Raw genomic sequence first — 14,300 nt, 5'->3', positions numbered from 1 at the left:
ACACGTATGCTTGAATTTGTTCTTGGGTTTTCCGTCTTGTTTCATTGGTTGTTTTGTCTTTTCATGTGTCAGTTCTATACTATTTTAATGATAGAGGCTTTCAAAAATAATATTTGATACGATTATCCCCTTTTCTAATTTTTAGAATTTGCTAGCTATGTTTGCTTGTCTACTTTTCCCAGTGAATGTTATAATTTTTCTTATTCCTCAAAGAAATCTTCGTATTTTTATTGGGATCACATTAAATTTATAAATTTGCTGAGGGAAAATTGTCATTTTTCTGCCTTCTATCTATAAACATAATATCTTTTCTTTTGTATTTTATAGTTAGGAATTCTTTATGTCAATTATACCTCAATAAAAAAATGTGATGAAACATGAAGGAAAAAACCCTTTGTCTTCCAAAAGTGACACAGACTTTTGTAAAAAATAATGAATTCATTTGTAAAGTATATAGTGCATTAGATAGCAAGTTACATTAATGACTTAAAAATTACTTCCAACTCTAAGATTTTATATAAAAACACATTTTAAAGAAAATATGAATGTATTTTATTGTCTTTTCTATACCCTCAAATTAAGAGAGAACTTGACTGTTCATTAAAGACTGCAGTTGAGAATGTGTTAGAGTGGGAGTGGGTCCGAGATTGTCCTGTATTCATTTGACATCGATGAAGGAGGTGGGCAGTAAGCCATGATTTTAAAGAGGACCATGGATATTATTTCTCTTTTCCCAAACAGTACATTCATATGCTAATGTGTATTTAGTCAGCCTAAAGAAAGGTGAAAGGAGACTATTAATTTGCCTTTTAGAAGCAATGTCACAAAAGGGATATTTCTCAATTCCCAGTAAAAAAATAGGTTTATGTGGTTGAAAGTCAACCAGCATAACATCTTTTTTTTTTTTTTTTTAAGATTTTTATTGGGGAATTGGAGGGTGGGATCCGAACCGGGGCCCTCTGGCGTCCCAAGCCAGTTCTTAACCATCGCGCCACTTGGCCGGCCCAATCAGCATAACATCTTGATAGCCTCTAATATAGCAGCAGTAGAACTAACATACTTTGGCATCAGTGTAACATTATTAGGTTTTTTTATTTTTTAATTTTAATTTATTTTTTAAGTATAGTTGGTATACAATATTATATTCGTTTCAGGTATACAATGTAGTGATTTGACATTTTTATACCTTTCAATGTGATCACCACACTAAATCTAGTATTAGTCATCTGTTACCATGCAAACTTATTGCAATATTATTGACTGTGTTCCCCTTCACCGTTTTTACCCATCCTTCCAACCCCGGCAACTGTCAGTTTAATCTCTGTTTCTATAAGTCTGTTTTGTTTGTTCATTTTTTTTTTTTACATTCCACACATAAGTGAAACCATATGGTATTTGTCTTTCTTTGTTTGACTTATTTTACTTTGCATAATACAACAGGTCCATCTGTGTTGTCATAAATGGCAAGATTACATTCTTTTTCATTGCTGAGTAATATTTCATTGTCCATATGTACCACCTCTTTATTCATTCATCTGTCAGTGGATACCCAGGTTGCTTCCATATCTTGGCTATTGTAAATAATGCTGCAGTGAACACAGAGATATATGTATCTTTTTGAGTCTGTTTCCTTTTTTTTGGTATAAATACCCAGAAGTGGAATTGCTAGGTGGTATGGTGGATCTGTTTTTAGTTTTTTGAGGAACTTTCATACTGTTTTCCATAGTGACTGCACCAATTGGTAGTCCCACCGAGGGGTACAAAGTTTCCCTTTTCTCCACATACTTGCCAACACGTTACTTGTTGACTTTTTGATGACAGCTATTCTGATTGGTATGATATGGTATCTCATTGTGGTTTTGATTTGAATGTCCCTGATGATTAGTGATGTTGAGCATCTTTTCATGTGCCTGTTGGCCATTTGTATGTCCTCTTTGGAGAAATGTCTCTTCATCTACTTTGCCCATTTTTTTATTGCATTGTTTATTTTTTTGTTATTGAGTTGTATGAGTTCCTTATATTTTGACTATCAACCCCTTATCAGGTATATCATTTATGAATATTTTCTCCCATTCAGTAGGTTGTATTTGTTTTCTTGATGGTTTCCTTCACTGTAAGAAGCTTCTTAGTTTGATGAAGTCCCATTTGTTTATTTTTTATTTTGTTTGCCTTGCTTGAGGGGACATATCTAAAAAGATAGTACTCAGATTGATATCAAACAGCTTATATGTTTTCTTCTAGGAGTTTTATGGTTTCACGTCTCATATGTAAGTCTTTATTCCATTTTGAATTTATTTTTCAGTATATGAGTGGTCCAGTTTCTTTCTTCTTCTTTTTTTTTTTTTGGTATGTATCTGTTCAGTTTTCCCAACACAATTTGTTGAAGAGATGATCATCTCTCCATTGTATATTTTTGCCTACTTTGTCATAGACTAATTGACCATATACCCATGGGTTTACTTCTGGGCCCTGTATTCTGTTCCATTGATCTGTGTTTCTGTTTTTGTGCCAGCACCATGCTGTTTTCATTATTATAGCTTTGTAGTATAGTTTGAAATCAGGGAGCTTGAAACTTCCAACTTTGTTCTTTTCTCTCAGGATTGCTTTGGCTATTATGATTTTCTGTTTTGTGATTCCATATCAATTTTAAGATTATTTGTTCTAGTTCAGTTAGTTTTTTTTTTAGAAATTTTATTGGGGAACAGTATGTGTTTTTCCAGGACCCATCAGTTCCAAATCAAGTAGTTGTTTTCAACCTAGTTGTGGAGGGCACAGCTCCTTTGCCCATGTGGGAATCAAACTGGCAACCTTGGTGTTACGAGCCTGCACTCTAACCACCTGAGCTAACCAGCTACCCCAGATTTTTTTTTTTAAAGCGCTATTGCCTATCTTATATCTGACATGTGATTGAATAGTTTGTTCGAATATAATATTAAACTGAAGTGGTATAAGTTTTACTCTCTCTAAAACCTTTTTCTTGTTCAAATTTTAGGACCCTTCAAAATTGTATAAGAAAGCAAGTGACGTTGCCGCCATTGAATGCCAATCTGAAGAAAGCATCCATCTTCATTCACAGGGAGAAAATCCTTTGTCTAAGAAGCTTTCTCCAGTACACTCAGAAATGACAGATTACATTAGTGCAGCATCATCTGCTCTGGTTGGTGGCCGGGATCCTGATTTAAAGGACAGAGCATTACTTAATGGAGGTACAAGTGTAACAGAGAAGTTGGCACAGCTTATTGCAACTTGTCCTCCCTCCAAGTCTTCCAAGACAAAACCGAAGAAGCTGGGGGCTGGCACTGCGACTGCACGACTGGTCAGCAAGGGCTTGACCAGGAACGCGGGCGTTGGCTCTGTAGCTGGGGTGATACATAAGGGCTTCATAAGAAAACCAGCTATCAGCACAGCCCTGGGTTTGGCAACTAGGGATCCTGGGAGAAAGCCAGTGTTTAATGCAACAGTGGGATTGGTCAGTAAGGACTCCGTGAACAAACTAGGAACTGGCACTACAGCGGTCTTCATTAACAAAGACTTAGGCAAAAAGCCAGGGGCTATCACTACGGTAGGACTGCTGAGCAAAGACTCAGGAAAGAAGGTAGGAATTGGCATTGTCCCGGGTTTGGTGAGTAAGGAATCTGCAAAGAAGCTAGGATTCGGCACTGTGGTCGGACTGGTTAACAAAGACTTAGGAAAGAAGTTGGGCTCTGCTGTTGGCCTAGTGGCCAAGGACTGTGCGAAGAAGATTGTCGCAAATGCAGCAATGGGATTAGTTAGTAAGGACATTGGAAAGAGACTAGTGAGTTGTCCTGTGGCAGGACTGGTCAGTAAAGAGGCCCTGAACCTGAAAGCCGAAGCACTGCTCCCCACTCAGGAACCACTGAAGGCTTCTTGTAGCACAAACATCAGCAGTCATGAGAGTCAGGAACTTTCTGAATCCCTGAAAGACAGTACCACCAGCAAAATGTTTGAGAAGAATATCATACGGCAGAGCAAAGAAAGCATATTGGAAAAGTTCTCAGTTCGCAAAGAAATCATTAATTTGGAGAAAGAAATGTTTAATGAAGGAACATGCATTCAGCAGGACAGTTTCTCATCTAGTGAAAGGGGGTCATATGAAACCTCGAAGCATGAAAAGCAGCCTCCCGCGTATTGCACTTCTCCAGACTTTCAGATGGGAGGTGCTTCTGACGGGTCTACAGTTAAATCCCCTTTTAGTGCAGTAGGAGAAAGCACTCTTCCTTCCCCATCACCTACTGTCTCTGTTAACCCTTTAACCAGAAGTCCACCCGAAAGCTCTTCACAGTTGGCTCCTAACCCGTTACTTTTAAGTCCCACCACAGAACTAATGGAAGAAATTTCTGAATCCGGTGGAAAGAACCAATTTACTTCTGAAAGTACCCACTTGAACATTGGTCATAGGTCTGTAGGTCATAGCCTGAGCATTGAATGTAAAGGGATTGATAAAGAGCTGAGTGATTCCAAAACTACACATATAGATATTCCACGAATAAGCTCTTCTCTGGGAAAAAAGCCAGGTTTGACTTCTGAATCCAGTATTCATACAATTACCCCTTCAGTTGTTAATTTCACTAGTTTATTTAGCAACAAGCCCTTTCTAAAACTTGGTGCAGTAACTGCATCTGACAAACACTGCCAGGTTGCTGAGAGCCTAAGCTCTAGTTTGCAGTCCAAACCATTAAAAAAAAGGAAAGGAAGGAAACCTCGGTGGACTAAAGTGGTGGCAAGGAGCACGTGCCGGTCTCCGAAAGGGCTAGAATTAGAAAGATCAGAGCTTTTTAAAAACGTTTCCTGTAGCTCACTATCCAGTAGTAACTCTGAGCCAGCCAAGTTCATGAAAAACCTTGGACCGTCTTCATTCGTAGATCATGACTTCCTGAAACGCCGGTTGCCAAAGCTGAGCAAATCCACCACTCCGTCTCTTGCTCTGCTGACTGACAGTGAAAAACCATCTCATAAGTCTTTCACTACTCACAAACTGTCCTCCAGCATGTGTGTCTCTAGTGACCTTTTGTCCGATATTTACAAGCCCAAAAGAGGGAGACCTAAATCTAAGGAGATGCCACAACTGGAAGGTCCACCTAAAAGGACTTTAAAAATCCCTGCCTCCAAAGTTTTCTCTTTGCAGTCTAAGGAAGAACAAGAACCCCCAATTTTGCAGCCAGAAATTGAAATTCCTTCCTTCAAACAAAGTTTGTCTTTTCCGAAAAAGAGAGGCCGACCCAAGAGGCAAATGAGGTCCCCGGTCAAGATGAAGCCACCTGTCCTGTCAGTGGCTCCATTTGTTGCCACCGAAAGTCCAAGCAAGCTAGAGTCGGAAAGTGACCACCATCGAAGTAGCAGTGATTTCTTTGAGAGTGAGGATCAGCTTCAAGATCCAGAAGATCTAGATGACAGTCACAGGCCACCTGTCTGTAGTATGAGTGACCTTGAGATGGACCCAGATAAAAAAATTGCGAAGAGAAACAATGGACAGTTGATGAAAACAATTATCCGCAAAATAAATAAAATGAAGACTTTAAAGAGAAAGAAACTGTTGAATCAGATTCTTTCAAGCTCTGTAGAATCAAGTAATAAAGGGAAAGTGCAATCCAAGCTCCATAATACAGTGTCAAGTCTTGCTGCCACTTTCGGCTCTAAATTGGGCCAGCAGATCAATGTCAGCAAGAAGGGAACCATTTACATCGGAAAGAGGAGGGGCCGGAAACCCAAAACCGTCTTAAATGGCATTCTCTCTGCTAGCCCTGCCAGCCTTGCTGTTCTTGAGCAGACAGCTCAGCAGGCAGCTGGGGCAGCATTCGGACAGTCCCTTCCCCCTTTACTGCCCTCATCTGCCAGTAGCTCCGAGATCCTTCCATCCCCCGTTTGCTCCCAGTCTTCTGGGACTAGCGGAGGCCAGAGCCCCGTGAGCAGTGACGCAGGCTTCGTAGAGCCCAGTGCGGTGCCCTACTTGCATTTACACTCCAGACAGGGCAGCGTGATTCCAACCCTGGCGATGAAGAAGGCCTCCAAGGGGAGGAGGCGATTATCTCCTCCGACTCTGCTGCCAAATTCTCCCTCCCATTTGAGTGAGCTCACCTCTCTGAAAGAAGCCACTCCTTCTCCCATTAGTGAGTCTCACAGCGATGAGACCATTCCTAGCGACAGTGGAATTGGAACAGATAATAACAGCACATCAGACAGGGCTGAGAAATTTTGTGGGCAAAAAAAGAGGAGGCATTCTTTTGAGCATGTGTCTCTGATCCCCCCGGAAACCTCGACAGTCCTCAGCAGTCTTAAAGAAAAACATAAACATAAATGTAAGCGCAGGAATCATGATTACCTCAGCTATGACAAGATGAAAAGGCAGAAACGAAAACGGAAAAAGAAATACCCGCAACTCCGAAACAGACAGGACCCAGACTTCATTGCAGAGCTGGAGGAGTTAATAAGCCGTCTAAGTGAGATTCGAATCACCCATCGAAGCCATCACTTTATCCCCCGAGACCTCCTGCCAACTATTTTTCGAATCAATTTTAATAGTTTCTATACACACCCTTCTTTCCCCTTAGACCCTTTGCACTACATCCGAAAACCTGACTTAAAAAAGAAGAGAGGGAGACCCCCTAAGATGAGGGAGGCGATGGCTGAAATGCCTTTCATGCACAGCCTCAGTTTTCCCCTTTCGAGTACTGGGTTCTATCCCTCCTACGGCATGCCTTACTCGCCCTCACCCCTGACCGCTGCCCCCATAGGCCTAGGGTACTATGGCAGATACCCCCCCACTCTGTACCCACCTCCGCCGTCCCCTTCTTTCACCACTCCGCTCCCACCTCCCTCCTACATGCATGCCGGTCATTTGCTCCTCAACCCTACCAAGTACCATAAGAAGAAGCATAAGTTACTTCGCCAGGAGGCCTTTCTGACCACCAGCAGGACCCCCCTCCTGTCCATGAGCACCTACCCCAGCGTCCCCCCCGAGATGGCCTATGGCTGGATGGTGGAGCACAAGCACCGGCACCGGCACAAGCACCGGGAGCATCGCTCCTCCGAGCAGCCCCAGGTTTCCATGGACACTGGTTCTTCCAGGTCTGTCCTGGAGTCCTTAAAGCGCTATCGGTTTGGAAAGGACCCTGTCGGAGAGCGATACAAGCATAAGGAAAAGCACCGGTGTCACATGTCCTGCCCTCATCTCTCGCCTTCAAAAAGCTTAATCAACAGAGAAGAACCATGGGTCCACCGAGAGCCTTCAGAATCGAATCCTTTGGCCTTGGGGTTGCAGACACCTTTACAGATTGACTGTTCAGAAAGTTCTCCAAGTTTATCGCTTGGCGGATTCACTCCCAACTCTGACCTGGCCAGCAGCGATGAACACACAAACCTTTTCACAAGCGCAGTCGGCAGCTGCAGAGTCTCAAACCCTAACTCCAGTGGCCGGAAGAAATTACCTGACAGCCCTGGACTGTTCTCTGCACAGGACACGTCACACAGTCGGCCCCACAGGAAGGAGCCACTGCCTCCCGGCGGGAGGGCAGCCCCAACCCTGGCAGGTAAGGGGATCTGTGCCGCCTGTCACTGGGTTGGAGAAGTCAATTACTTTTAGTAGGTCTACTGGCTTTTGTTTTTATAAATGTAGTTGAAATGTTATCTTCAAAGCTTTAATTTTCAGTAGGTGTGAAAAGTGAGATAAGGCATGTCTTTGCATTAATTAATTAATACTCCATCTTTTCAAAACCAGAAAAAAGCATTTATCTTTCTTAACCCAAAAAGGCTATCCCACAGTTTCTTTAGTGAGGAATGGCTCATAGGTATCTGTTAATAGCTATGCAGAATTTTTAGTATATACTAATGCAATAATTATTGGGTTGTCGGAAAAGTTGTAATGCATTTTTGCTACGAAAAACGTAGAAAAAATACGTCATGACTTTTCTGACAACTCAATTAAATGCTTCTGTTTTACAGGAAGAATATTTCATTCTGTATGTCTCAATAAAAATCTAAGCATTCAGATAATCAACTTCATAAAATTTAACTGAAAATTCAGAGGGGGCTTCATTTTGTAGAGTTCCTTTAAGTAACTTTATAAAAGCTGCTTTTATTGGATCTAAAATGACATAAAACCAATCTAGATAATGTATTTGTAATGTCTAGAAAGTGTCTTTTTAGAAGAGAAGGTAGAAACAAGAAAGAGGAAGCATTACCCATTCATGTAGAAGATATCTCTAAGTCGGGAGTTTTTTATCAAAACCTCAGGGTTTGTAAATTAGCTCTAGGAAATCCGTAAACTTTTCTGATGCTATAAGTAAAATGTGCGTGTATGCTTGTGTGTATTTTTTAGGAGCAAGTCCATACATTTCTGCAGATTTTCTAAGTAAACTATTTAAGCCTCAATATCCCTTCCTGTAAAATGGGATTAGTAGGGTTATTATAAGAAGTAAATGGGATTGTAGTGTCATCAAAGTGATTTGCATATAGTAATCACACAGATGTTAATTGGTATTGTTATTCACCCAAAAGATTAAAAACTTGAATATTAGAGGAAATGATAAGCCCCCTCAAAGACAAGAGTTTTTGTTACTAATTTTCATTATTCATAAACTTGAAAAATAAGATACCTTGATGGAGAAGCTGAGCATTCTTTAGTTTTTAACAGTATAATAAAGAGGAAAAGAAAATCCTAAACTTTAATTAGGTTTGCTCAACAAAAACATTTTTATTTTTTTTTAACATCTTTAAAATCTGTTTAATGATAGAGAGATAGGTAATCTGGGACCTTTTAGTAAGGTATGTGAGTAGAATAATTCACTCACTGCCCTTTTTTAGATTTTATTTTTCTAATTTATTTTTAATTATAGTCGACATACAACATATTATATTAGTGTCAGGTGTACAACAGTGATTCAGCATTTATATACCTTACAAAGTGATCTCCACAATAGGTCTAGTAACCATCACAATAAATTTTTGATAAATATGTATTTAATCAACAAGTTGTGGAATATCTCCTGTCTGCCAGGCGTTCTACTTTGTGGGCCCCGTGAGGTAATGGGGAGCAAGGCACATGGGCTCACTGCTCTCAAGGAACTTAGAGTGGAGGAGACGGGTACTAAATAAAGTACACATTAATGTCATTAAAACTGTTATGAGGGGTATGTAAGCAAAGGAGAAAGTACAAGTTTTTGTGAGAGCGTACAGTGGGGCCTAACTCAGCCAGACGCCCCTGAAAGAGGGACCCTAACCTGTTACCTGAAGGATGAGCAGCAGTTAGCTAGGTAAACAGAACTCCACTCATTCATTTACTCATCCATTCCCTTATTCGTGTATTTATTGAATTCTAGGATCATAGCACTATTTGAGTCCCTGGCATATAGCGGAGAGTAAAGACGTGCTATCTGGCCTCATTAACTGTCAGCTTAGTGAAGATAATAGAGTGATGAGCACATAAATAATGTCGTAATTGAGAAAAATGCTGTCAAGTTGGCATAACAGTGTTAGGGTGGATAATTAAGGGGGAAAAGTTACCTGTTTAGATAAGGGTTTTTAGTTATGGCTTAAAACTTGTAAGATGAGGAGCCACTAGCTTCTCAAGCTGAGGAGTGAGCGGAGAGCTCTTTTGAAGACCCTGAGCTTGAAAGGCACTTAGGTATTGAAAAGCCTTGGGGTGGGGGTGTCATCGTGATAGAAGAGGGACTACAAAAGAGAATGGTGAGAGTTGTGGCAAGAGAAAGAGGCCAGACCATATGGCAAGATTTTGGATTTTATACTGAGAGCGCTGGACACGGGAGTATTGGTTTTAGATTTGCATTTTTAAAAGTGTGTTCTGGCTGGTGTGTGAACGCTGAATTGTAGAGGACAAAAATAGTTGTAGGGAACCAGTTGGAGGCAGCTGCAGTGGTCCAACGAGACGATGTTACTTAGACAAAGGTGGTGGCAGTTTCGTGTGAACAGTTGAGCATGTGCTATGCCCTCATCCACAGGCCGAGGGAGAGCACACGTTACCCACCTGAGAGCCGGTAGAACCTTCGGGTGGGGCTGTTGAGCAGGCAGTTGGACATCTAGTTCTGGAGCTCAGTAGAGATATTTGAGCTGGACATACGGGCATTTCACTATGAGCTCTGAAAAACTTGTTTGGCGGTGTCATCCACTTAAAATAAAAGGGCTTCTGGGAAAGATAGAGTTGGGAGCAGAGTCTCAAAGCCTATGCAACGTTGTAACCGCAGCACCAAGAAAAATACAATTCTAGAAAATACCAGCAACCGTTTTTTTTTTTTTTTTTTTTTTAAGATTTTTTATTGGGGAATTGGGGGGATGGGAACAGTGCTGGGGGATTGGGGAAGGGGAACAGACAAGTTGCTGTCGTTTTGTTCTTCAGTCTAGTTGTGGAGGACGTTGCTTCACTTGCCCAAGTTGGCACCATCATTGCGCTCCTCCCTGGAGAGGCAGATCAGTCGCCGGCTTCTGGACGGCCGCTCACTGCGGCGGCTGGCCGCTCACGCTGGCTGCTGGCTGCACACGGTAGCCCATGGCAACCCACTGCCACAGGGACTGCAGCCCACGCCGTCGCCAGCGACTCACGGCAGCCCAGCTCCAGGTTGAGCTGTTGTTCAGCATCTTAGCTGTGGAGGGCAGTGTTCACTGGCCCTCATATGCGGGATCCGAACCGGGGCCCTCTGGCATCCCAAGCGAGTTCTTAACCATCGCGCCACTCGGCCGGCCCCCCAGCAACCGTTAAAAGAACGTTCAGGTGTTTAATAAGTTAAAAAAATACTACAATAAACATAGGGACTTAACTTTTTGGGAAAATATGAAGGTAGCTTGATAGGAGGAGATAAAAAGAAGGGATGAAGCTGCTAAGTTGGACACAAAATCATATCATTGCCAGGTATAGCTTGTTCTGGTTTATTGTGTGAAGAGTGGGGAAACCACACAACAAGCACTTGTAGGAAAGTCTGTGGCCCGTTGGATCCAAGAGGGGGAACGTAGGATGGACGTGCATTGTGAACGGACTGCCTCGCTCCATGGCTTCCTGCATTTCGTTTTTGTTAGTGTTCTCTTGGTTCAGCTGCTAACCTGGTGCTTCTGAACATGCGTGTGTTTGGAAAATCATGTGAAGTCACACAGCTTCCATGTCATCCTGGTATTCTGCTTATCAGTTGTATATGAGCAATTTCACTTTACAGAAACACAGTAAAAAACAGACTCTACATTTATAAATCGTCTGTCTGTCAGTCATCATGAGAGTGATATTTCCCTATAGAGAGAATGGAGAGCCATGGACAGCTCTGAGGAGCTGCAGTATTTCAAATAGTGGATAAAAACCATCAGCCTTCGGTTTATGTGATGATCTCTACAGTTTTTTAAAAATTAATTGCTAAAATTTAAAAATATGGAATTTTCACATAAAACTTCAGAATTCTGCTTCTCTTTTTAAAGAAATGAGAACATCTGACAACAATCCACATTTGCTGGATGTCATTGATGGTGGGGTCTCCACTAAGGCAGCTCCCCCTCCCCTCCAGTTGGAACATGCATTCTGCAGTATGCCTCCGTCCCGTTTCCTCTGTGTGTGTGTGTGTGTGTGTGTGTGTGTGTGTGTGTGTGTGTTATGGCCAGTTCAGCGATGGAAGTAGTGTGTCTGGCTCCAAGGAACATTTTTAGTTTGAGGCCCCTGATTTAAGAGTTATATGGGAAGGAGCTTATAACAGGTAGGGAATTGAGGTGAGATGACAGGTTAGGTTGTTGAATGTATCATCTACATGGACATTAAAGTTACCCAAGGGGCAGGTTAAAGGAATTGGGGTGAGGATGAATGTGAGCCTGATTTCAGGGTCCTCAGGGAATGAGATAGCAGGGAAGTCTAACCAATGCAAAGATATGTGCTTTAAGAGCAAGAACTTGCCTTTTTTGTCTCTCTCCTTTTAAAAAACTAACATACAAAAATATTGAGACCTGGGGCCGGCCGAGTGGCGCGATGGTTCAGAACTGGCTTGGGACGCCAGAAGACCCCGGTTCGGATCCCACATATGAGGGCCAGTGACACTGCCCTCTACAGCTAAGATGCTGAACAACAGCTCAACCTGGAGCTGGGCTGCCGTGACGATGGTAATAGGTACCCTCTGGTATAGCATGATTAGAAGGGAGCTTCAGTCCTGTGACACTCTTTCCAACAGCTCATAACCACGTCTTATCATAAGAAAACAAAACCAAAAAAGGGTCAAAATGCTGGACCAATACGCCTTGAAAGTATCAAGAACCTGAAAAAACAGGAAAGGTTGAGAAACTTGCACACATCAAAGGAGATTGAGGAGACATGACAACTAAATATAATACAATGTGATGTCCTCAATTGGACCCTAGAACAGGAAAAGAACATACGTTGAAAAATTATACCAATGTCAATTTCACAGTTTTGACAAATGTACTGTCGTTATGGAAGATGTTAAAATTAGGGGAAGTTGGGTAAAGGATGAGAATTCTTGTGCTGTACTGTCTTTGCAACTTTTCTGTAAATTTAAAATTATTCCAAAACCAGTTTAGCTTTTTAAAAAAGCGGATTACCAATTGTTAAGTGAAGCCTATCTCAAACTGTTAACTGATTAAGGAAAAAATAAAAAAGATTCTTTACTATTGGTATTGAGTAAATTTATCCTAAGTGTTAGTTGGAATAAAACAGACTTGTTTGGTAAGTTATGCTGGTGTAAATTTGAGGGAAAATAACTGAAATCAGACTAGGGCCCAGGCAAGAATGATATTCCTTCATATGCAGTCTGCAGCATGGATCTAACTTTCTCTCCTGGTGTCACAGAGGAGGACTCAGAGCAGTTTGGGATTAAACAAAGTAAAGCCTAAAACCTTTAGAAAGAAGAACAGGTGTGATCGTTAGAAATGTTCGTGTGGTGGTAGCTCCTTTTTACTTACATACTGTTCTGTACTAACAGTGTGAGATCAGCTTTATGCAAAGGAAATTGTAGTGAAATTAGGCACTTTAAGTGAGGCCAGGTTTTCTGGTTTCACGCACTCTTAATAACTAACCATTTAATTAAGTATCTCTGTTAGGTAGACATGAAGTAGGCCTCATCTGACCTGTAGTGTCAAGCGATTCCATTCCTGTTTTCTGCGCATTTCAACTCATGGCTGGCTGCACGTGCCAGACCTGCGAGCTGATTTCAGAGATGGAAGAACAGAGCAGCAGCACAGAGCATTTTACACTTCCAGGCTCCAGGTTCCAGAAGCAGCAGACAGTGGGACGTTATTGTCGGTGTTGATAATTGTTTTGTCTCCCGTGAGTAAATTAGGGCTAGATCTTAAATGTTTGGAAAAAGTGTATTCGCTGTAAAAGTACAATGGTTGAGGCAAAGCATACCGACTTTTGTTTTGTTTTTTTTAACTGGAGAATTTTCTGATTTCTGACAGTCTCTACATGGTGTATAAGATCAACCCATAAGGGAAGTGTGAACATACAGAGATGGAATCAGAAAATTGATTGTGGTGATTAGTGCGGTTTTGGGAATTTCCAGGGGAATTCCATTTCAGTGAATAGTCTGATTTGGGCATTATGAGAAACAGCCCAATTAGAAGGAGAAAAACAGACTTTTAGCTTAAAAATCATCAGCACAGGCTCTGAATCATAGTGCATTTAGTTGGTGAGTCAGATGAAATGTACTGCTTTCAGTAAATGTATTTCCCACAATTGGAAACAGCTGTTTCCATTGTGGAGCCCGCTCTTATCTCAGCATTAACCTCATTCAAAATGAAGTTCCAGCACTCCTGTGAACTGTGAACCAGAGCAAAGAATCCCAAACTTGAAACAAAAAAATCTTGATCACAGGTTTCCAGATAGTTTGGTATTAAATTTTGCAACTTGCTTTAGTTTCAGTGGGAAGGAGTGATTTCAGTGTTAGAGATTAGTTTTAAATATGTTATTTTAAAATTAATTTATATCATCTTTGACTATTGCATAGCATCCTTCCAAATCTAGCATACTTCCACTGTTTTACCATCGTTTACCCAAAGATATTTCTAGTGTTAGAAACATCAAACAACCTGCTCATTCACACCATTCCCTAGCTACTTGGGTCTTTATATTGAACTCGCAACAGGGTATGACCAAAATTCACGCTCTATTAAGTTACGCAAGTTTTAATAGTGGATCTAGTCTAAGGAAATACACATTTAATCCAACAGCTGTTCATTCACTGTGTTTTTGTTAATTTACATTTGGAAATTCCTCGTCTTTTAGTCTAGGATTCTCAGGGCCTCACTGAAATTAGGTTGAGTCTTTTTTTTTTTTTTTTTTTTTTTTT

General features: G+C 41.2%; 1 protein-coding gene across 2 annotated transcripts in view; it reads left to right on the top strand.

Annotated features, from left to right (window-relative positions):
• Nucleotides 1-14,300, top strand: part of ASH1L (ASH1 like histone lysine methyltransferase) — a 139,017-nt gene that overhangs the window by 48,839 nt on the left and 75,878 nt on the right. For both annotated transcript variants that reach the window (XM_019662507.1, XM_019662506.1), the window contains exon 3: nt 2,993-7,547. In XM_019662507.1, coding sequence (XP_019518052.1) covers nt 2,993-7,547 — 4,555 coding nt within the window. The remainder of the gene's footprint in view (nt 1-2,992; nt 7,548-14,300) is intronic.

Source organism: Hipposideros armiger, unplaced genomic scaffold (genome assembly GCF_001890085.2).
Source record: "Hipposideros armiger isolate ML-2016 unplaced genomic scaffold, ASM189008v1 scaffold_378, whole genome shotgun sequence".
Taxonomy (NCBI): domain Eukaryota; kingdom Metazoa; phylum Chordata; class Mammalia; order Chiroptera; family Hipposideridae; genus Hipposideros; species Hipposideros armiger.
This window is presented reverse-complemented; position numbering and strand designations above follow the sequence as displayed.